This window comes from Helianthus annuus, chromosome 6 (assembly GCF_002127325.2).
Source record: "Helianthus annuus cultivar XRQ/B chromosome 6, HanXRQr2.0-SUNRISE, whole genome shotgun sequence".
Taxonomy (NCBI): Eukaryota; Viridiplantae; Streptophyta; class Magnoliopsida; order Asterales; family Asteraceae; genus Helianthus; species Helianthus annuus.
The window spans coordinates 115,830,855-115,856,010 of NC_035438.2; the positions used below are offsets into that span (position 1 = coordinate 115,830,855).

Below are 25,156 nucleotides of genomic sequence, written 5' to 3' on the forward strand. Positions count from 1 at the left end.
AAACCCTAATTCTTCTCAACCACCATCACCAACTGCAACCACCATGCCACCACCAACATTCACCTTCAATAGCCAACCTCCATCGGCCTCCAACCACACTGCCATCACCTTCAATAACTCACCTCCAACGACACTTTAAATAACAACCACTCAATTAAAATCTAAAAGTGAACCATTCTTTAAAAGATGTACAAGTTGGAATCGAGGAGCTACGGTTGAATAAGTCCAAAAGCTACCCACTTTCTCTAAAATCTATCTAAACTAGGGGTGTTTAAGATCGAATTATCCGTTTTTCGGATAGTGAATATTAATATCCGAATCCGTATCAGAAATTTCGGATACGGACTCAGATATCCAAACGGATATCTGAATTTATAAAAAAAAATTTCGTTTCGTGCATAGATTAAAACTAAACTTATATTCAATTTTCAGAATTTTCAACGTTGAAAACAATGAACTTTTATAATTCCACATCCGAATCCTATTATTTACTATTTTCTACTATATTTGAAACTAAACATAGTGCTCATATACTATATATGTTTAAAAAAAATATTCGCTTTTGGATATGGGATAATCCAATTATCCGAAAATTTTAGAAATCCACATCCCAATCCGAATCCGAATTTTTTGAGCACCCCTAATCTGAACCAGTGTTGGCGAAAGAAACCCAAAAGAATAATGGGAACTCTAATCCACAATTATCATTTAAACCCCCTACTTTTCTTATTTCAACCAAAAATCACCGTTTATCAGATTTTCATCTCAAACAACAACTAACCTTTTGCAATCGTACCAAAATAAAGATGTTCGCCCCTTCGGACCAAAACCCGGGTCCGTTTTACACCGATCTTTGTAGTTAATAATGCCGATTTTGTTTTAAGATTTGGGTTTTTACACATTTGTCACCAAAAAATTGCTATACAAAACAAGCATGGGAAGAATCTTGTGCCATGGTTTTCAATCATCCAAGGTATGCCACTTTAATACTTCAATTTCTTCATTGAAGTTCAATTCTAAACTGTTCTTGTATAATCATCTTTAATGAAGGTGATAGTGGCATGGTTCTGGTGTGGTTGGAGGTGATGGTGGTGGTGGTGGTTCTGGTATGGTGGTTGAGGATAATTAGGGTTAGGTTGGTAGAAGATGAGAGTGAAAAGAAAGGGTTTTGTTTTTTATATGTAAGGGTACTTTGGTAATTTAACAAAAGATAACTGAGAAAATCTAACAAAGTTAAAAATTTGGACTCAAAGGGGTATAAAATTAGAATTTAGGTATCTAGGGGGTTAAACTTTTTTGATTTTAAACTCAAGTGTTTAAAACCACTAAAACACAGCGACTCAAAAAGTAATTTACTTCATTTTCGATCTATCTCCGGTCATTGACTCCTCTCAGTATCTTCGGTTACACCAAGCCTCCTATTCTTCTCTGTCGACAAGGACACGCCAAGTCCCGTCCTTCCTTTTTTATCTTCATTTTGGATCATTGGGGTTCAAACTCCCTAAAATTACTTCCCAATTAACCATATCTCTTCGATAAGCATCACTTTACCAAATTGTCACATATTCAATAATCAAGAAATGGAGAAGCTTTAGGTGGTGTTTGTTTTTTCAGATGCAAAAGGTCTGCAGTCTGCGGACCACATCTGCAAATGTCTGCACGAGAAGATGTGGACCAAATGTCTGCGGAGTGTAATAAAAAGAGTGTTTGATTATCTCACATCTTTACCCCACATCTGCAAACTTTTTTTCCCTTTCTCTTCTCTCAAACCCCTTTCTATTGAACATTTAAGATCTGCAAACCACCCACTCAAACCCACCATTAACATGATAGAAGAGGCACAATAGACCCACACCCAACCAGAGAGGTTGAATTGATGAAGATGTCGTTATCATCCGAATTACTTCCTGACCTCGTTCGATGGTCTGTTTTCCTCCTAGCATATTAGGTACATTTCGGTTTTCAATAACCGTTCACAAAATCCTCATTTGAAACTCATTATTCATCTTTCTGTTTATAGTTGTCATTGGCCTTATGTATTGCAAAGGACTTTGTGGGTGAAGATGCAAGTCTTTTTAAAAGACTAAGAAGAGATGTGTACATGTATATCACCGTACAAGAGTGTTACAATTCACTGAAATACACTCTTGATATACTAGTTGTCGGAGATCTGAGATCTTGGGAGAAGGTACCATTACCATTTACTGGAGTCTTTAATTCTTGATTTTCTTATTGAAATTATTATTAAGTAAATGGTGGCTTAAGATTACAATCTTCTTCAGAGTCATATCCGGGATAGCTTATGAAGGTGGGGGAGGTGTCAGTGTTTTGAGATTAGGAGGAGAGGGGTGGAGAGAGAGTTGGAAGAGGTGGGAAGACATTGGACCATGTCTGCGTGGGGAAGAGGACACACAGAGGTCTGAAGACATTTTTTAATAAAATGTCTTCTAAAAAACAAACGGTCTGCAGAGCTAAACGTCTGCGCGAAGCAAACATAAGAGGTCAGAAGAGGTTTTTCTGAAAAAAAAACAAACACCCCTTTAGTAAATTCATAACAATATCAGCAACTTAATTAATAAATTCATAACATTATTAGCAACTTAATCTTATTTAAATTTCACTTATTTAACAAACAGGAATCAGATTCAAAACCCTTAATTTTTATTTGCTTTTTTCATCCTCATTTTGCTTTTACACTCTACAATGATTATCTCTGATAAACTATTTAAAAAAATAAATGTTTCATTATAAAATAATAAATCATCCAAAACCAATTATCTTTAATTTTGAAAAAAATAATCAGGCAATCCTAAAACATAAAATAATAAATCATCTAAAACCAATTACCTTTAGTTTTAAAAAAAATAATCAGGCAATCCTAAAACAAAATCAAGAAAGTAAAACCAATTACCTTTAGTTTTGAAAAAAATAATCAGGCAATCCTAAAACAAAATCAAGAAAGTAATCACTTTTCAGTAATATGAGAAGAAAATCACCCCACTAGATATTTGAATATCACTTATTTATGTATGGTCACGTAGGAGAAGGTTCATTGGGAAACACTAAAAAAGTGGGGAACAGCGGAGAACGGACTTAAACGAACTCCGATTGGACTCATTCCAGCGGCGTTGGAACCGGCTCGTCGAACCCTAACTAGGATCTCTTAACTCTAAACCCTAAATCCTAACTCTTAAACGCTAAACCCTAAAGCTCAAAAATAAGGCTAAAACCTTAGCTAAACCGTAAAATCTAAACTATAAACGTTAAAAGCTAAACCCTAAAGGCTAAACCTAAAGCTAAACCCTAAAGATAAACCTTAAAGCTAAACCCTAAAGCTAAACCCTAAAACCTAAAGCTAAACCCCAATGCTAAACCCTAAAGTTAAACCCTAAAAGCCAAACCCTAATATATTTAGGGTTTAGGGTTAAGAGATCCTAGTTAGGGTTCGAAGAGCCGGTTCCAACGCTGCTGGAATGAGTCCAATCGGAGTTCGTTTGAGTCGGTTCCCTACTGTTCCCCACTTTTTTAGTGTTCTCCAATTATTATAAATAAATCTTTGTTTCTAATCATTAATCTTTTTTAGATATTTGAAAGTCAAATTCCATTAACGTATACCGACCGAAAAAAAGATGCCCACTAGAGATAATCGAATATATACGTTTAGATTCTGACTTTTGGACCCTATAAATCCATATCATTTCTCTGCTTTCTAAACAAGCTTGCTTATATATATAGTTTTACAACTTTTGATACCAACTAGTGAAATCAATGGCTACTCTTGGAGGTATTAGCGAACCTAAGGGAACTCAAAACAGCCTCGAGATCAACAGCCTTGCTCAATTCGCTGTCGAAGAGCACAACAAGAAGCAGGTATTGTGTTCGAATCGTCTTTTTCTAATTTTATTTTTTGTTTTTTTGGGTAAGGCTCGGCGAATTTTATTAATTCATCAAAACAAGCTCATCCCAATCTGTGACATTAAAAAAATGATTAAAGTTAAAAGTAAAGAAAATAATTATTTTTATAATATTAAAATAATAAAAGTATTAAAAAACTATATATTATTATAATATTAAAATTAGTTTTCATTAGCTTCTAATTTTAATATATAATATATGTATAATTTGACATCGGAGGAAAATTTTAAAATTTACGATTTCCTGGTCCGATTTGCAGAATTCGGTTTTGGAGTTTAGTAAGGTGATAAGCACCAAGGAGCAGGTGGTTGCAGGGACGATGTATTATATCACACTGGAAGCGAGTGATGGTGGTGTGACGAAGACGTATGAAGCCAAGGTTTGGGTGAAACCATGGATGAACTTTAAGGAATTGCAGGGGTTTGAACTTGTTAATGCATAGCTTTTCTATGGTAATTTCCCGTTTAACAAGTTATTATTTAGACAATAAATTAATAATCCTTTTTTTAGTTTTTTTATAAACAATTGATGTACGTGATTGTTATTTGTAATATTCTTATTTATAAGTGTAAGTGATTGAAGGCACTCATAAGCTACTTAAGATCCACTCGCTAAAAGTTTAAATCGAGCCGAGCTTAAATGAGTTGGAGCTTCAAAGAGCACGGGCGGGAGGTTCATTGAGTAATCTTATAATAACTTTATATTTATGAGCCCAAACATGAGGTTCATAAATATATTAATAAATAGTTTATGTTACATATGAAAAATATAAGTGTAAATGTATACAAATCAAGAAACATGACAAAAAAAGACATCCTAGCAACTATACAAAAATTCTTATGCAAGTTGCATTTCAAACCATTGATATTCTTGAGAAGGTTGTGTTTGGTATATACGTTTCTGCTTTTGACCCATTAATCATTTGGATTATTCTAATCTAGCTAAATAAGCGGCCCGTATGTAATAAAGGAGAACCGTAATCAACCCTTCTAACTAGATGGGTCGAGACCAGAACACTTGGAAGTTCTATGCTGATTAAATTTTGTTTCTCTTCTTTAAATGCAGGTGAGAGTGCTAATAATGGGTGTAAGTCTTAAAATGTATGCATCTTTCTATTCAAGTAAATGCTAAAGATTTTTATGAATGTTGTGTAAGTTTGTGTTGTATATTTAACATCTAATATGTGTTTTCAATGTTAAATTGGTTGTGAAAGTTTGCTTCTTTTTGTTCACATGTTTGCATCTTACTAACATTTAGGGGTATAGGTATGGTTACTGATGTATGAAATATGTCTTAATTAAATTTAATAAGTTTTAAAATTGGAAAAACCCGTAAACCATACACTACCAGCAAGTTTACCAGTCGTAAACAGTAATACAAGTAAGTCCGAGTTATCGAACCGTGGACACAATCTAGCAACTTTTGATACTAGACCTCTATCGACTCCTAACCTAATAATTTGTTGTTTGAGAGAATGGTTTTAAACTAAATAATAAATTAAGCAAATAAATGAACTCAGATAAAATAGAGCAGAAGACTCGGGAAACTGTAGAAAAACTCGATGCTAGGAGAAACCAGCTACCTAGGTCTAGAATCCTACCTGTAACTCACAACTCTTGGAATTGGACAATGGAATGGCTACCGGGTTCTTAAAAATATGACTAACTCAAGTAAACCTTAAAGACTGCTAGATCACCTCCCGGTCTCACTAACATACCTCTTGGACAATCTTAAGATGGACGTGTAAATCACCGGTTACTAGTTTGGACAATCTTAAGATGGACGTGCAAACCCGATCAAAAACCTAACTCGTTTAACCGAATAAAAACAATACCTGAATTGAACCCGCTTGTCCAACCCAAATTAAAATCGACGTTTAAGAGTTAAACCAACTTGTTAAACCAACAAATAGATAAACCAACTTGTTTATTTTTTGTTTTTTAAAACGTTGTTTCAGTAGGAGAAGAAGTATTAACGATACTTCGTTGATTTTTTTGTTTAATAAAAACAAAAACTTGGTATTGTTTTTCCTTGAATACTCTTTTTTTCTTTCAATCTTAGCACAACATAATTAAACCAACTTGTTTAATTAGAAAAGAAAATAGCAACTTGAACTTCTGTGAATATCGAGACAACCACAACTATTTGAGGATTCAACTTATTGAATTTTTCCTTTGATTCCTCTTGACCGACTCCGCAGCAAATAGAGATAAAACCACTTTATTAATCAAAATAAATTACTCCTTTATTCAAGAATTCGTTGCGACTTTTTGCAACTTTCACTTGAACCCTCTTTCTTTGTTCAACAGTAGTAGCAAATATCACCTAAAGCAGACAACCGATCAACTACCCCTTTAGTTGATTAAATAACAATCAAACCAACGTGTTTGATTTAAACTATCCAGCAGCGACTATGGCAAGATCTTCCGGTAATGACGGCTTCTTCCAACGGTGGCGGCGTATCCTGTTAGGGTTCTTGAACTTGGCTCTGATACCAATTCAAGTCCTAATCGAGTAATCAAACACAAGAACAAGAACGAATAGAATAACTCTCCAAGAATTTTTATTATAACCAAGAAAATATAACTTCTAAATCATAATGGTACTAAAAACAAAACAAAATCAACCACGAACGAAAGACAAGTAGCAAAAGTACTCATGGTGGAGGAACAAGAATCAAACTTCTTCTTCTTAGCGTCTCAAGTTGTATAGGACCCATCAAATTCTAATTAGACATTTACAAATTATTGTATTCTTTAACGGGAACGCTCTAGTTTAGAGAATCCCGAGTACACAGTACCCCTTCAAATCCCAATCGAATAATCAAACACAAGAACAAGAACGAATGGAATAACCCTCTAAGAACTTTTATTATAAACAAAAAAATATAACTAAAAAACTTGATTACAATAACTCATAAACCTTATCTCGGTTTATTTCTTCTCTTGTCTTTTAATAATGTTAGTATAGCCTTTTTTAGTAGGCAAACACTCCAAAGAAATCAAGAGAAAGAGGACGAGACTTGGGGCAATTTTCTGATATTTTTCATATGCAAAAACAGGAATTTAAACATGCAGGGACCTTGAGCTCATCACCCACGTCCTCATTCTATTCCACTACTTCCTAGAATTATTCTACCACTAATAATAACACATGCATAATTGGAAATAACCTGAAAATAAACATGCTGGGAATCTTTGAGAATATGCTTCAACGTGGGACAATTACTCCTTGGAATTCAAGCATCGAATCGGGCCGGTTTCTTGGTCATTCACTTGGGCCGAGTGTCTTGTTGGGCTGGATTATGAGATGGACTTGGCTGGCCCGTATCATCCCCCTCCCCTTGTGAACCGGCATTGTCCTCAATGTCGAGAAAGCCCGGAAAATGCGCTTTTATCGATTCATTGTTCTCCCAGGTAGCTTCTTCAATTAGTAACTGGTGCCACTTGACTAACATCTCTGTGTCTCCGTGCACTCCTTTGCGTTCATCCAAAACTGTTTCGGGAAGATATGCTAATTCTGCCTCCTGGCCGAAATTACTAAGGTCTCCTGAACTTGCTGAAACTAGACCATAACTTGGCTTGAGAAGTGAAACATGAAAAACAGGGTGTACTTTGGAACCCGGCGGTAACTCCAGCTTGTAGGCGACTTTGCCGATCTTCTCGAGGATTTTGTATGGCCCAAAAAACGCCTAGAAAGCTTATGATTGTTTCGGTGTTGCACTGTTTGCTGTCGGTACTTATGAAGACGAAGATAAACAAAGTCACCGACCCGGAAATCTTTTCCTAAACGCTTTTTGTTAGCTTGCTTGATCATACGGTTCTTGGCTGCGGCTATAGATTCCTTCAAATTAGTAAGTATACGTTGATGCTCAATCAAAGACGCTTCAATGGAAGCCGTAGAAGTAGTGCCCGACACATAATCGTAAAGAGAGACAACATCACAACCATAGAGTGCTCGAAACGGTGACATGTTAATCGCGGTGTGATGGGTTGTATTATAGGAGAATTCGGCCAAGTACAAGTAGCGTTCTCATTTTTTTGGTTCATCACAAACAAATGCCCGTAAATACATCTCGAGACCCTGATTCACTACTTCGGATTGACCGTTAGTTTGTGGGTGATAAGCACTTGAGTGTAAAAGCTTTGTACCCATTATCTTGAACAATTCTCGCCAAAAACGACTAACGAACATCGGATCACGATCAGACACAATTGTCTTAGGGAGACCATGTAACCGATATACTTCGTGCATGAAAATATTAAACATGGAGATGGCTGTGTAACCGGGTGCGAGGGCAATAAAATGAGCGAACTTAGCCATACGATAAACAATAACCCAGATTGCATTTTTACCTTTGGATAGGGGTAAATGTGTGATAAAATCCATAGAAATATCGTGCCGCGGCTGCTCCGGTGTCAGCAAAGGTTGTAACAAACCATAAGGTTTGTGAGTTGAAGTTTTGATTGCCTGACAAATGCCACATTCCTTTACAAATGTCTTGACATCTTTTTGTAGACCCCACCAAGTAAATGTGGAAGATAAGCGATTCAGCATTGCCTTAACACCAGCATGTCCTCCCACAAATGATGCATGGAATTCTTGCAATAAACGGTTACGTATATCAGAAATGGGAGGAACAAGTAATTTACCGTGAATATAAACCAAGCCATCACGGAAAGTATGGTACGGAAAGGCAACGGGATCAGCCATGATATCCGTGGCTAGCTTGACACCAACGGGGTCGGTTCGATAATACGAGCGAAGTTCATTCACCCATGTCGCCGTCGGGTGCGAAAGAGCTAACATAACTGGAATTTGCACCCTACTTAGTGCGTCGGCAACCGTGTTTTCTTTACCCGGCTTGAAATGTATCTCAAAATCATACCCCATAAGTTTCGTAACCCATTTTTGTTATTCCGGAGTCTGGATCGTCTGAGTTAATACATGCTTAAGGCTATGGTGGTCTGTAAAAATTCTAAACCGACGGCCCAATAGATATTGGCGCCATTTCTTGATTGCCTCTGCGATTGCATAGAGTTCCTTCGTGTATGTTGAATGACCTAGCATGGATGGACAAAACTTTTTGCTGAAAAAGGAGATCGGTTTCGAATTTTGGGATAAGACTGCACCAATAGCTAGGCCAGAGGCATCGGTGGTGACGTCGAACGGTTCCGAAAAATCAGGTAAGGCAAGGGTGACCAATTCTTTCATGAGAGGTTTTAGTTCCAGAAAAGCATGATTGGCATCAGAATTCCAAAGGAATTCGGGTTGCTTGAGTAGATCAGTGAGTGGGCTCGCTATTTTCGCATAATGGGGAACAAAACGCCGGTAATAACCAGTGAGACCTAAGAACGCACGGAGCGTTATAAAGGTAATCAGTTGTGGCCAGCTTTGGATGGCTTCGATTTTCTCCACTTCCGGTGCAACCCCGGAGCCCGAAATTCTGTGACCCGAAATAGATAGTTCCTTGACTGCAAAAACACATTTGGAGCCTTTTGCATGAAAGTGATTGGCTAGTAAAGTTTCAAACACATACCGTAGATGAGTATAGTGTTCTTCCAGCGAAGCACTATAAATGAGTATGTCGTCGAAAAATACAAGAACAAACTGCCGCAAAACACTTCGAAAAAGATCATTCATTGCCGACTGGAACATGGAAGGTGCGTTGGTGAGGCCAAATGGCATAACGAGGAACTCGTAATACCCGTCCATGGTGCGAAATGCGTTTTTATGAATATCTTCGTCGGCGACACGAATTTGATGGTACCCGGAACGAAGATCTATTTTGGAGAAGATCGTAGCGCCATGAAGCTCGTCGATAAGCTCATCAAAGGTTGGGATTGGAAAACGGTCACGCACCGTGGCTGCATTAAGCACCCAATAATCGACGTAAAACCGCCAAGAGCCGTCTTTCTTTTTAACGAGTAATACGGGAGATGAAAATGGACTTTGGCTTGGTCGAATTACGCCATCTTTTAACATGTCGGTTATTAAACGAGTCATGATTTGTTTTTGGAAGTGGGGATAACGGTATGGTTTGACATTAACGGGTTGGTTGTTATTGAGTAATGGTATGTGATGATCATGGGGACGGGATGGTGGAAGGCCATGTGGATCTTGAAAAAGAGATTGAAAAAGTTCCAGTAAGGTTAAGATATGGGGGTTGTCAGAACTCGGTAGGGTTTGCGGTGGGAGTGGATTAGGTTAGCTATCGATAACCAAGGTGTGTAGGGAAGTGACGGAACCATGTTTAATGAGTGCCGATAAAGAGCTGGAAGAAAGGTGTTTAGAGAGTGGTTCACCCTTTAGAGTGCATGACTGGCCATCCTTATTGAAACAATTCTGAGGGATCGAAAAATCAGCAGTGATTGACCCGAGAGTACGTAACCATGCAATACCGAGTACCACGTCAGCACACCCTCAATTGGTAACACGAAAAAGGGAATGCGAAATGATGTTTTCTGTAGATGTAGCGGTACATTTGGGCAGAAACTAAGACAATGGATAAACTGATCATTCCCTACCATTACACCGAAGGGTTCGAGCGCATTGGAAGGTAGGTTAACCAGAGAAGCGATACGTGGTTGAATAATGTTGTGGGTGCTACCACAATCAATCAAGACCGTCACGGGTTTTCCTTGAATAAAACCAGTCACACGTAAAGTTTGAATGGAGGATAAACCAAAATAAGCAGCATCGGATAATGACAAAAATTGTGGGATTTGTGTATCGTTGACGGAAGTATCATCGGACGGATCCGACGGTGCCATGTGGTCGGCGTTGTCACACCCCCAAAATCCACACGCGGGGTACCACCGCTTGGGAGCGTGACATGACCAGGATCAAGCCATCAATCATATCAAACATAGCATTTAATAATAATAAAAGTCATTAAAGTAGTTCGTCATGACATGATCGATGTTTCAAAAACAAGCATTGTTTAAGTAGCGGAAGCATTGTTGTAAACCCAAGTTAAAAATACTGAAAGGTCACAAGTGTCCAATAAAGTAATACGATCCTTGTCCACAACGACCGGCTCCTCTTTGTGCAAGCTCCATGTACCTAACGATCTGCAAGGCATGTAACAGAATGATCAACAAACTAGTTGAGCGAGTTCACAGTAAGTAAGTGCGTAACAGTAAGTAACGGGTGGCTCTACTGGGCCGATAGTAAGTTGTATAGGTGGGGGCTTCCCATGTTATGTGACCACTAGACTATTCGTATCAACTACTCGTATCATCCCTGTTCTTCTTCCGAGAACAGTAGCGCGTATGGGGTGTACGTAAGTTTTACGCACGTATCCTTCACAACCGAGGATAGGAGACGCGGGGGTGTACGTGGGTTTCACGTACGTATCCTTTGTACCGAGGATAGAAGTAAGTAATGCGTACACGTAGGTTTTACGTGCGTGCCTGACATCCGAGGCAGTGATTGGCATATGACCACGTAGGTGTTATCCTAACCTACGGAACCGTCCTGACATCCGAGGATCATGGTAGGTGATAGTCTAGGAAAAGCATATGTACGTTCTTAGTCAACTGTAACCTTTATCCCATTCCCACGACCCGGGAATCCCATGCCTTAGTAGGAGTGTGAACTCACCTGGGTTTGCTCGGCAGACAATAAAATGCTCAAGTATACAGTAAGAGATCAACCACGTCCTATCATGGTTACTTATGCAAGTTAGGTTCGTACTCAACTATTGCACGTATAAGCTACACGTATGTATACACATATAATCATGGCAATGTACACGTATTCCAATAGCAGCCCAAAACAAACAGTAAACAAATATCCAAGTGTCCGGCCCAAAACAGTTGGGCTTGAAATAGTAAAAGTCCAATAGCATGGCCCGTCTCGAGTCGCAACGAGGAGATCCCGAGTCGCAACGGGACTCGTAACGGTGATGTTCTTGAGTCGCAATCGGAGCTGGTCTCGAGTTGTTAAGGTCCGGTTACGAGTCGCAACGGGACTCGCAACCATGGTTTCGGCTGATGTTGCTGTGTGGTCTCGAGTGGGGTACCGACTCGCAATCAGTGATACCGAGTCGCAACCGTGTGTGTAACTGGTTTCCATAATCATACGCAACAATCATTCCGTAATTTATGCAAACAACTAAGCAGTTTCACAATTCAGATCAAACCTAGTAATTAGCAGATTTTTATATCATATTCAACGTGTTCATCTTTAAACAAATGCATAACAGTATCAAGAATAAACAATCGGATCATTATCAAACATATAACAATCGGTTGGTTTTAAATCTTGCAACCCTATCATGCATCCTAACCGATTAACACATACATGCAACCGATTTACAATCAACATCACGAATCACTGTTAGACTTCTATCATACAACCCGGTTTGTGTGAACATACATAAGAGCCGATTTACATACAAGCGGATTGGTTATCAGTTTAGCTCGATAACATAACTCATCCGATTACAATCATATGGTGAACAAACGATTTGCAAGAACACAAACTAGACCACATAAATCGTACAAGAACATAATCAATCATACTAACCGGTTACAAGTAAAGGAGTGTGATCCGAATGGGAAGTTGGTTCTTGTGCCGTCGGTTTCCAAGCAACGAGAGGGAGAGAGAGAGTTTGTGTGTGTGAGTTCTTATTTGCAAAAGCTTGTGAAAGATTAACCCTAATGGTATATGTATCATGTACGCATAAGGAGTGTGGGCCGAAACCTCACTTGGGCCGAGGTTTCGAGTCTAGTGTGTGGCCCGAATGGGCTTGTGTTCGGTTGGGCATTCGGTTCAAGTAACGTATTCGTAAACACAAGTAATCACGTAACATTCAATCAGTTAATAGCATCACATAAGTTGATCAACAGTTACACGTAATACAAGGGTCGGTAAAATACGAGTTGTCACATTATCCCCAACTAATTGGAAATTTCGTCCCGAAATTTGGTATGCACTCACTGAGGAAGCTAGGTAAGTTATAGCGTTCACTGGTTTTCCTGGGGTGTCACATCCTCCCCCCGTTGATCTGGAATTTCGTCCCGAAATTCCGAAGTAGTAGCTTCAGCCTCAGTAGTGGTAGCATTGGTTTCGAATAACTGGGGGTACTTTTCTGTCATCCTGTCTTCGCGTTCCCAGGTGTACTCTGGACCACGTTTGGAGTTCCAACGAACTCGAACAAGAGGGATTCTCTTGTGTTTGAGGACCTTCACATCCCGGTCCGTGATTTCTACTGGTTCCTCGACGAACTGCAACCGCTCGTCGATAGTGAGTTCCTTAAAAGGAATGATGAGGTTTTCATCTGATAGGCACTTCTTTAGGTTCGACACATGAAAGACATTGTGAACTGCTCCGAGTTCAGCTGGTAGTTTCAACTTGTAGGCTACTTTGCCAATCTTTTCGATGATTTCGAATGGTCCGACGTACCGCGGATTCAGTTTGCCCCTTTTTCCAAAACGTACCACACCCTTCCAGGGTGAGACTTTCAATAATACCCGGTCCCCGACCTGAAATTCCAAAGGCTTTCTACGCTTGTCCGCGTAGGCTTTCTGACGGTCGCGTGCTGCCGCCATGCGTTGTCGTATCTGTGCTATCTTTTCTGTGGCGTCCACTACAATCTCTGGACCCGTAATTTGACTATCCCCCACCTCTGCCCAACAGAGAGGTGACCGGCATTTACGTCCGTACAATGCCTCGAATAGAGCGGCTTGAATGCTGGTATGGTAACTGTTATTGTACGAAAACTCCACCAATGGGAGGTGCTTTTCCCAGCCGTTGCCGAAATCGATAACGCATGCCCTAAGCATGTCTTCAAGTGTTTGAATCATTCGCTCAGACTGCCCATCCGTCTGAGGATGATATGCTGTGCTCATGTCTAATCGTGAGCCGAAAGATTTATGTATTGCTTGCCATAGTTCTGACGTGAATCGTGCATCGCGATCCGAAATAATAGAGGTGGGCACTCCGTGCCTCGAAACAACTTCTTTAAGATAGACGTCTGCGAGAGTGGAGAACTTGTCCGTTTCCTTAATCGGCAGGAAGTGTGCAGACTTGGTGAGTCGATCAACTATGACCCATATTGTATCGTTCCCACGCTGAGATCTAGGTAAGCCTGTAACAAAATCCATGGAAAATTCTTCCCATTTCCATTGAGGTATCTTAGGCTGCTGAAGTAGACCAGCTGGCTTCTGATATTCAACCTTGACTCTCGCACAGGTCAAACATTTTCCAACGTACGTAGCGATGTGGGCCTTCATGCTAGGCCACCAATAAGTAGTGCTGATGTCGTGGTACATTTTATCTGACCCTGGATGTACCGAGTAGCGAGACTTGTGAGCTTCATCCATTACAAGTTCGCGTAAACCGCCATAGAGAGGGACCCAAATCCGGCCCGTTACATAGTAGGCGCCGTCTTCCTTTTGTTCCATTTGTCGTCGTGAGCCGCGTAAGGCTTCAGCCTTGACGTTTTCGGGCTTTAGAGCTTCTATCTGAGCAGTTCGTATCTGTGCAGGAAGACTGGACTGAATCGTAAGCTGTAGCGCTCGCACGCGCTTCGGTAAGGTGTCCTTTCGACTTAGAGCGTCAGCCACAACATTGGCTTTGCCTGGATGGTACTTGATGGCGCATTCGTAGTCGTTAAGTAACTCGACCCATCGTCGTTGACGCATGTTCAAATCCTTCTGCTTAAGGATATGCTCGAGACTCCTGTGATCGGTGTAAATCGTGCACCTGGTACCGTACAGGTAGTGTCGCCATATCTTAAGCGCGAAAACAACAGCTCCCAGCTCTAAATCGTGCGTCGTGTAGTTTCGTTCGTGAACCTTTAGTTGTCGAGAGGCGTAGGCAATAACTTTATCACGTTGCATCAACACACATCCAAGACCCTGGATGGATGCATCACAATATACTACGAAGTCTTCTGTGCCTTCTGGCAATGAGAGAATAGGTGCGCTGCAAAGCCTATCCTTTAGATACTGAAAAGCAGTTTCCTGCGTTTTGTCCCAACGGTAGGTGACACCCTTCTGTGTCAGTAGTGTAAGTGGTTGCGCGATCTTTGAAAAGTCTTTAATAAACCGTCTGTAGTAGCCTGCCAAACCCAAGAATTGGCGTATTTCTGTCGGTGTACGCGGTGCAGGCCAATTTCTGATTGAATCTACCTTGGATGGATCGACGTGAATCCCATCCTTGTTTACCACGTGGCCTAAGAAGTGGACTTCACGAAGCCAGAAGTCGCATTTTGAAAGCTTGGCGTACAACTGTTCCTTTCGAAGGAGTTCCAAAATAAGGCGAAGATGCTGCTCGTGCTCCTCCTGACTCTTGGAGTAAATCAGGATGTCGTCGATGAAAACAATGACGAACTTGTCGAGATAGGGTTTGCACACCCTGTTCATAAGATCCATGAATACTGCAGGTGCGTTCGTAAGTCCGAACGGCATAACCAAGAACTCGTAGTGACCATAGCGAGTTCTGAATGCTGTCTTAGAGACGTCCTCCTCGCGGACTCTCAGTTGATGATATCCTGACCGTAGGTCGATCTTGGAATAGTAACACGACCCTTGCAACTGGTCGAATAAGTCGTCTATGCGTGGAAGAGGATAACGGTTCTTCACCGTCACCTTGTTCAGTTCCCTGTAGTCTATACACATCCTGAACGTACCGTCTTTCTTTTTCACGAAAAGCACTGGAGCTCCCCAAGGCGAAGAGCTTGGACGAATGAAGCCCTTTTCCAAGAGCTCTTGTAGCTGCTTTGACAATTCTTCCAATTCTGATGGAGCTAGACGATATGGTGCGCGAGCTATGGGTGCTGCTCCTGGAGCGAGCTCGATCTGAAATTCAACCTGACGATGAGGCGGTAAGCCAGGTAAATCTTCAGGAAATACCTGAGGGAAGTCACGTACGACTGGTATACCCTCCAATTTCTTTTCCTTTACTGATGCGTCTGAAACAAGAGCCAAAATGGCTGTGTGACCTTTACGTAAGCACTTCTGAGCCTTCAAGAATGAGATGATGCCAACCACAGCACCACTCCTGTCGCCTTGAACTTCGAGAGGTTCTTGACCAGAACGTGGAATACGAATGATCTTCTCACTGCATAAGATTTCTGCCTGGTGTTGGGATAACCAACCCATCCCAATCACGACGTCGAAACTTCCCAAAACTATGGGAATGAGATCAATAGAGAAGGCTTGACCAGCTAGGATAAGATTACAACCCTGAACTACGTGCGTGGCTTCTAGACTTTTACCGTTAGCTAACTCTACTACATGTTTGGTGGGTAAAAGTGTTGGTGCACGTTTTAGCAGTTGACACATTTTCACAGACATATAGCTTGTATCCGCACCCGAATCAAACAAAACAGTAACGTAAATATTGTCGAGGAGAAACTTACCCATAACCACATTGGGATCGTTCACTGCGTCGCCTCGACCTAGTACGAATGCACGACCACGAGCTTCATTGCCGTTGTTATTTCCTCCGTTGTTGTTGTTGCCGTTGCCCTGGTTGTTGTTGTTGTTGTTGTTGTTGTTGTTGTTCTGGTTCCTGTTGAGCTGTGGGCAGTGTCTCTTGATGTGGCCTTCAGCACCACAATTGTAGCATCCCTTGTTGCCCTGTTGTTGGTTAGGCTGAGCGTGAGGCTGCTGCTGATTTTGGTTCGCAGGACGAAGGCTTCTACAGTCTTTGGCCTCGTGACCCATCTTGAGGCATCTTTGACAACGACCCTTGGTACACTGGCCGTTGTGGTGCCTGTTGCAGTTGTTGCACTTTGGAAGATTTCCGCGATATCCACCCTGCCTGTGGCTACCTGACGACTGCTGGTTAGGGCTTTGATAGTTGTCAGTCTTTCGCTGCTGATTCTGGGACTGAACCGAAACTGATGCTTTGCTTGAATCCCCCTCCCATTTCCTCTTGTTGTCACTGAGGGTAACGGGAGTAGCTGAAGGAGTGACTGTAGCAGTAGCGCTGACACGCTTAGGTAGTTTATTCTGATCCACTGCCTGATCGGTGATACGGTGAGCGAGACGCTGGATTTCCTGGATGTTGTCGAGGTTAGCCGAGGTAACGTGGCTCTGGATTTCTGGTGCCAACCCCTTGAGATACATCTCGATACGCTTGTATGGAGGGTCTACCATAGTTGGACACAGCACGGCCAGCTCGTTTGACCGCTTGGTATACGCTTCAATCTCCGACCCAACCATTTTCAGATTATACAGCTCGTCTTCTAGCTTGTGAATATCTTCACGCGTACAATACTCTCTCTTGATAAGTTCCTTAAAATCGTTCCAGGGTGTGGCGTTAGCAGCTGCCAACCCCAGAATTTGCACCTGCGCGTTCCACCAGGTTAGCGCGATTCCTTCTAAAGTGCCGGTGGCGTATTTCACCCTGCGTGCCTCAGGGCATTCACACATTTCGAATACTGATTCTAGCTTCTCGAACCAGTGGAGGAGTCCAACCGCTCCTTCTGTGCCGCTGAACGTGCCGGGACGGCAGTCCATAAAGTTCTTGAATGTGCAGACAGGCTGCTACGCGTGTTGACCTATTGTGTACGAATAGGGTAAAGTTAAATACGAGAGTGAATGTAGGATCTAGAGATCCTAGTGTGTGCCTATACTGCAGGATATACTACGAGCTTGAACAAGAGCCTCTAACTGGGCTTGTGTCATGTTAATTCTTCCAGCCATTGATCTTCATGTCAAAGGCGAAATAGGTGAGAAAAGTTCGCGAATAGTGTGATGACAGAAAAGTGTGAGCACGTAAGGGTTCTTAAGCAATAGCAAATAGTGAGCATTGTAGTCTAAGCATACCGCGAGCAAAGTTCTAAGTAATTCTAGCAAGTAGGCAATAAACATAAACCTTATTACCTAAAAAAGTCGAGTCTTGCACGTGGAGCGAAGCGTCGTTGTGGATCGTTGAGAGCACTGTACTGGTTATAGTCCGGTTTTAATAAAAACGTTTTCCCATATTAAAACCAAGTTCTCTATAACCAATGGCTCTAATACCAATCTGTCACACCCCCAAAATCCACACGCGGGGTACCACCGCTTGGGAGCGTGACATGACCAGGATCAAGCCATCAATCATATCAAACATAGCATTTAATAATAATAAAAGTCATTAAAGTAGTTCGTCATGACATGATCGATGTTTCAAAAACAAGCATTGTTTAAGTAGCGGAAGCATTGTTGTAAACCCAAGTTAAAAATACTGAAAGGTCACAAGTGTCCAATAAAGTAATACGATCCTTGTCCACAACGACCGGCTCCTCTTTGTGCAAGCTCCATGTACCTAACGATCTGCAAGGCATGTAACAGAATGATCAACAAACTAGTTGAGCGAGTTCACAGTAAGTAAGTGCGTAACAGTAAGTAACGGGTGGCTCTACTGGGCCGATAGTAAGTTGTATAGGTGGGGGCTTCCCATGTTATGTGACCACTAGACTATTCGTATCAACTACTCGTATCATCCCTGTTCTTCTTCCGAGAACAGTAGCGCGTATGGGGTGTACGTAGGTTTTACGCACGTATCCTTCACAACCGAGGATAGGAGACGCGGGGGTGTACGTGGGTTTCACGTACGTATCCTTTGTACCGAGGATAGAAGTAAGTAATGCGTACACGTAGGTTTTACGTGCGTGCCTGACATCCGAGGCAGTGATTGGCATATGACCACGTAGGTGTTATCCTAACCTACGGAACCGTCCTGACATCTGAGGATCATGGTAGGTGATAGTCTAGGAAAAGCATATGTACGTTCTTAGTCAACTGTAACCTTTATCCCATTCCCACGACCCGGGAATCCCATGCCTTAGTAGGAGTGTGAACTCACCTGGGTTTGCTCGGCAGACAATAAAATGCTCAAGTATACAGTAAGAGATCAACCACGTCCTATCATGGTTACTTATGCAAGTTAGGTTCGTACTCAACTATTGCACGTATAAGCTACACGTATGTATACACATATAATCATGGCAATGTACACGTATTCCAATAGCAGCCCAAAACAAACAGTAAACAAATATCCAAGTGTCCGGCCCAAAACAGTTGGGCCTGAAATAGTAAAAGTCCAATAGCATGGCCCGTCTCGAGTCGCAACGAGGAGATCCCGAGTCGCAACGGGACTCGTAACGGTGATGTTCTCGAGTCGCAATCGGAGCTGGTCTCGAGTTGTTAAGGTCCGGTTACGAGTCGCAACGGGACTCGCAACCATGGTTTCGGCTGATGTTGCTGTGTGGTCTCGAGTGGGGTACCGACTCGCAATCAGTGATACCGAGTCGCAACCGTGTGTGTAACTGGTTTCCATAATCATACGCAACAATCATTCCGTAATTTATGCAAACAACTAAGCAGTTTCACAATTCAGATCAAACCTAGTAATTAGCAGATTTTTATATCATATTCAACGTGTTCATCTTTAAACAAATGCATAACAGTATCAAGAATAAACAATCGGATCATTATCAAACATATAACAATCGGTTGGTTTTAAATCTTGCAACCCTATCATGCATCCTAACCGATTAACACATACATGCAACCGATTTACAATCAACATCACGAATCACTGTTAGACTTCTATCATACAACCCGGTTTGTGTGAACATACATAAGAGCCGATTTACATACAAGCGGATTGGTTATCAGTTTAGCTCGATAACATAACTCATCCGATTACAATCATATGGTGAACAAACGATTTGCAAGAACACAAACTAGACCACATAAATCGTACAAGAACATAATCAATCATACTAACCGGTTACAAGTAAAGGAGTGTGATCCGAATGGGAAGTTGGTTCTTGTGCCGTCGGTTTCCAAGCAACGAGAGGGAGAGAGAGAGTTTGTGTGTGTGAATTCTTATTTGCAAAAGCTTGTGAAAGATTAACCCTAATGGTATATGTATCATGTACGCATAAGGAGTGTGGGCCGAAACCTCACTTGGGCCGAGGTTTCGAGTCTAGTGTGTGGCCCGAATGGGCTTGTGTTCGGTTGGGCATTCGGTTCAAGTAACGTATTCGTAAACACAAGTAATCACGTAACATTCAATCAGTTAATAGCATCACATAAGTTGATCAACAGTTACACGTAATACAAGGGTCGGTAAAATACGAGTTGTCACAGGCGTTGTCCACAATCAAAAGGAATTGTGGTGGAGAGCACTTATGACCCGGAAAAAACTTCTCGGGACAACGGAAGCACAAACCGTCCTTGCGACGTTGTTGAATCGCTTCCGGTGAAAGTTTTGTGAATGGTAAAGGTTTAGGTGGTGATGGAAGGAGTGGAGGATTGGTAGCGGGTGGCGATGTGGTGGTAGTTGGTTTGGGGAGATTGGTGGAAGTGGTGGACGACATAGGAGGGATCGGAGAAACAGTTGAAGACGTGGAGTTTGTTGTGGAGTAGGGTTTTGTGGAAAAAGATGGTTTTGATTTAAACAGGTGGTGGAATTTGTCCTCAATTCTTCGGGCCAAGCCACAAGCCTCCTCAAACGAAGTGGGCTTAATTATGGCTATTCCGGCCTGTATCTCAGGTTTGAGCCTAGAAATAAAACAGTTGAGTAGGGTTTGAGCTGTCAGACGGGTGATTCTGTTGCTCACCCGTTCAAATTATGTTTTATATTCCGGCACGGTGGTTTTTTGTTGTAACTTGAAAATGTGGCTTCATGATTATCAAACGTCGAAGGACCGAATCGAAGTTCAATGGATCGTTTGAAGGCTGTCCAGGTGCCTAGCGAACCGTTGGCGGATTGGTTTTGGTACCATGTTAATGCGTCACCGATAAAGTGAAACGCCGACAGGGTGACCCGTTCGGGAGGTGGAATTTGATAATAGGTGAAGTAATTTTCAGCTTGAAAAATCCATGCTAAGGGATTGGTGCCATCAAAGAGCGGAAGTGTAATTTTTGGTGGTCGCGGGTTGCGTGGTGGGTTGGCGTTATTGTTTGGTTTAGACGTCGAGGTATCATCATCATCGGAACCGGATGATAATCGGTCAGTAAGTTTGGTGACATGGTTAATCAAACGAGCAGTGTTTTCGATTTGGGTGTCTAATTTTGCATGTAGCCTGGTTGTCGCTTGGACAAGGGCAGCGATCTGGGCATTAAGGTTGGCTTGGGAATTGGCGGCATTAGTGCTGATGGTGACCAACTAGGTAAGTTGATCGGAAAGGGATGGTGAGGTATCGTTGGTACCAGTGCATCTTTGCGGGGTGGCATAGCGGCGGTGGGAGGGTTGAGACGTGAATGAAAGCACCAAATTGGTATAGCCTTTTTTAGTAGGCAAACACTCCAAAGAAATCAAGAGAAAGAGGACGAGACTTGGGGCACTTTTATGATATTTTTCATATGCAAAAACAGGAATTTAAACATGCAGGGACCTTGAGCTCATCACCCACGTCCTTATTCTATGCCACTACTTCCTAGAATTATTCTACCACTAATAATAACACATGCATAATTGGAAATAACTGAAAATAAACATGCTGGGAATCTTTGAGAATATGCTTCAATGTGGGACAATTACTCCTTGGACTTCAAGCATCGAATCGGGCCGGTTTCTTGGTCATTCGCTTGGGCCGAATGTCTTGTTGGGCTGGATTACGAGATGGACTTGGCTGGCCCGTATCAAATGTCTAACCCTACCTTGGGTTATATAGGCTATCCCTAACTTGGTGACCAAGACATTACCAAATATAATTATTTATTAGGAAACTTAGCTAACTATGACCAACTTGTCTACATTGATCCCTCAAGTTAACCGACTTGTGACTTGAACTCCTTTGCCACCCTTTCCCATCACGGACTTGTGATGAGTCGAGAATTACAGCCAACACCCCTTTGGGTGTTGCTAGTAGGGGCAAGTAGGGAGACTCTACATTAACTTGCCATAGATAATTTTAAGGTCCCTTAGGTTTTTTTTACCCCCTTGACTTTCTAATGCGTGTTAGTGTAAATTCGACTTCGTCTACGTTTTACGTCACAATGAGTCACCTGATGTTAGAAATTCATGTTTCTCTTTACGTTTTTTCCTGATTTTGGTCATTATTCCTTTAAACAATTAGATCATCCGATATGGAATATATACTGATGTGACATTAGAGAGTTAATGATTACTAATCCAAAATACTTAAATGCAATTCAAGAATATACAATTATAAGACAAATAAGTTGCATAAAATGTGTGTGTAGGCTGTAAGGATGAGAAATTGAAGGTATGTAATTTTATGTGACTATTTTAGATAAAGAACTTTGATGGGGCATAATACGCAAAATTAGAAAAATGTGTTCATATAAAGAAATGGTTGAATGGTCTCAGAGTAACTTAAAGCTTATGTAATGCCTGATGTTTAATAAATCATCTACCTGAAACAAATGTATTATATTTCATGTTTTATTTTTATTTTTATTTTTTGTTTGTTTCATAGCTTCAACAAGGTGGTTAGTAATGTACATCGAGCATATGCTAGCGTACATGTTTTGAATCCAAATGTGAACTCAAATTCCTCTACTGATGGTACATATGTTCAACAACCAATAATAGGTGGTATGTCTGCAACTTGCGACAACAATATTTTCGCTATTATTTATTTAAGTACAGTGTAGGGGGCACCTGATGCTTTAGCGATATTCTGATTCACAACTTTAGCGAGAACAATGGGTTGCCTTTTTTCTCTCCAAGATACAAGATTTCCATATAACCTGTTTCAACACAACGAGTTCAGTCAGCATTTGAGATGCCGCAGGCATGTTAAAACATTTTAGTCAATAAGAGATCGTTCCCTTTACATAACGAAGGATACATTTAACCATCTAAAAGTGATCAATGGTTGGAGCATGTAAGAATTAACTTGCTTGATTGATGGGGTAAGATAAATCAAGACGGGTGCTGGTTAAGTATTGGAGAACACCCACTAATGAGCTATAACAAGTTGGATCATGAAAAGGAAACCCATTACCAATGAAAACATCATTAGTACCCAAGGGAGTTGCAACTACTTTAAAATCCAAAAAGCCGACATGTGTAAGTATGTCATAAGCATACTTAGGTTGATTAACGAATAAACTGGTTGAAGTATAAGCAAGAGTGTGAATTTTTGACACCACACGAACCTGACACGAAATTTGCGGATTTAGGTTTAATCTAAACAAGTTTGGGTCAATTTCATGTTGAATCTGCGAACCTGTTTAGCTAAACAGGTCGAGCTCGTGTCGAACCCGGCAGGTTGACGTGTTGATTCGTTAAACCCATTTATATTATATATATATATATATATATATATATATATATATATATGTAGAATATTGAGATTAATCTCTTGCCTCTTTCATTAACAATCAACCATATAAATAGTTACAGGAAATCTCCTATTTTTGGAGATGATAAATACAATAATTATATTACAATAATTACAATTAATGTTGGCATGATTGGCGCCTATTACACCCCCGCAGTCTGTCACACCCCGACCGCGTATAACATGCAACCGCGGCGGAAACGCCGGGGAGTGTTGGGACAGAATTAATTGTTTCATAACCATGGAAATTAAAGTTACATTTTATTTATTAAACACGAGTGTTACATTGTTTCAAAACAGGAAATAAAGAGTTTACAACATAATTAAGTTAAGTCTATCTTCGTTTTATGTCTCTAAGGCACAGGTCCGCCCTAGTGTCACAATCATCATCCTATGGAAAAGCTCCTGAAAACACATGTGAAAGTAGGTACGTCAGCATAAAAATGCCTGTGAGATACATAGGTTTTGTAAAATGGGATTCATGACTTGAGTTTAAAGAAAATGTTTAATAACAGTCAGTCATGAACCTTGTAATTTGTTTTGTTTTGTAAATCATATGAAAAACGATAAGATCAGATGATATGTATAAATGAAGTGTAAGGTTAAATGAATAACCTAGTAAAATGAGTTTGTATAAGATAAGTTGTTTGTAAAAATAATGTCTTGTGAAGAATATGTTATTTGTGTAAAACATAATATGTCTAAACTGAAATGATTTAGATAACGCTAAGATATGTAATATTATACAAGCATTTATATATAGGAAGTACCAGCGGCGTATCCACCATGTTTGTACCATATTACATACGCCACGTTACTCAAACCATTTACCCAAACCAACCACCATGTAAATTGTTCATGTATAAACCAATTGTCAAGTGTTATTGTGTAAACCATATCGAAATGTGTATGTTCAATGTAAACCACCAAGTATGTATATCAATGTCAAAATGTTTATGTTTAATGTAGATCATGTAATGTGTACCCAAAATATATCTTGTATGGTAAGTGAGATGTATCAACTAAACCATATGTAAAATGCACAAAACAAGGTATTGAAGTAAAACATGGTTTAAATCAACGTTATGTTTTGTGGAACAATGCATGCTATTCTGATACAAACATTTATGCGGTATTGTGAAAATGCATACATCTAAGCCTTGAGACTGTGGCGATAAACCCTAAACAAATTAAAGGTTTATCTAAGTTATGTATATCGAATTCGGTCATTCCTTCCAATCCAAACAAACCCAGGATTTCAGGAACGGGAGTTGTCAATTCCTATGGTACCACTACCTACTAACGAACGGCGTAGCTAATGTTAATGAATGTATTGTTCCATGTTAAACAAACCAAATGTCATACCAAAATGAAGGCATGTGATGTAAGCAATTGTACAAAGTATGCACACAGTGGGCATAAATAGCATGAAATGTAATGTGAAACAATGTACTAAGTACGCACACAATGGGCATACATAGCATAAAATGTAATGTAAAGCAATGTACTAAGTATGCACACAATGGGCATACATAGCATGAAATGTAATGTAAAACAATGTACTAAGTACGCACACAATGGGCATACATAGCATGAAATGTAATGTAAAACAATGTACTAAGTACGCACACAATGGGCATAAATAGCATGAAATGTAATGTGAAACAATGTACTAAGTACGCACACAATGGGCATACATAGCATGAAATGTAATGAAATCATGTACTATAATGTACTAACGAACATAGCAGGTATATAATGTGAAAACAGGGAAAGCATGAAAGTAACAAGTAGGCACATGTGTTTCACCCCAAAACAATTTGTAAAACAGTAAAAATGGGGTTCTATGTACTCACCTGAGATTGATTTGAAGTTCTTGTATAATAACCAAATAATGCTAGAGATCACGGAATATCAAACGGCACCTAATAGGTAGCTATATTAATATACCGGACCAAAATCGGAAGGATCGGA

The 25,156-nt window shown here is 40.5% G+C and overlaps 1 protein-coding gene and 1 long non-coding RNA gene across 2 annotated transcripts; both read left to right on the forward strand.

The window, feature by feature from the left end:
• Positions 1-1,610: 1,610 nt before the first annotated feature.
• On the forward strand, positions 1,611-3,053 carry LOC118479829. The gene is made up of 3 exons (XR_004860998.1): positions 1,611-1,948; positions 2,021-2,188; positions 2,283-3,053. It is a non-coding gene; the product is annotated as an uncharacterized LOC118479829 (long non-coding RNA).
• A 701-nt stretch (positions 3,054-3,754) lies between these two features.
• On the forward strand, positions 3,755-5,146 carry LOC110865850 (cysteine proteinase inhibitor A-like). The gene is made up of 3 exons (XM_022115176.2): positions 3,755-3,870; positions 4,175-4,367; positions 4,981-5,146. The coding sequence occupies exons 1-2, from the start codon at positions 3,769-3,771 to the stop codon at positions 4,355-4,357; spliced, it is 285 nt and encodes a 94-aa protein (XP_021970868.1). The 5' UTR covers positions 3,755-3,768; the 3' UTR covers positions 4,358-4,367; positions 4,981-5,146.
• The last annotated feature ends 20,010 nt before the right edge of the window (positions 5,147-25,156 follow it).

What these genes read in the sequence shown, in the direction of transcription:
- LOC110865850 (XM_022115176.2), top strand. Translation starts at nt 3,769, where the DNA reads ATGGCTACTCTTGGAGGTATTAGCGAACCTAAGGGAACTCAAAACAGC. An exon ending in AAGAGCACAACAAGAAGCAG is followed by an intron (nt 3,871 to 4,174) that starts GTATTGTGTTCG and finishes TCCGATTTGCAG; the next exon opens with AATTCGGTTTTGGAGTTTAG.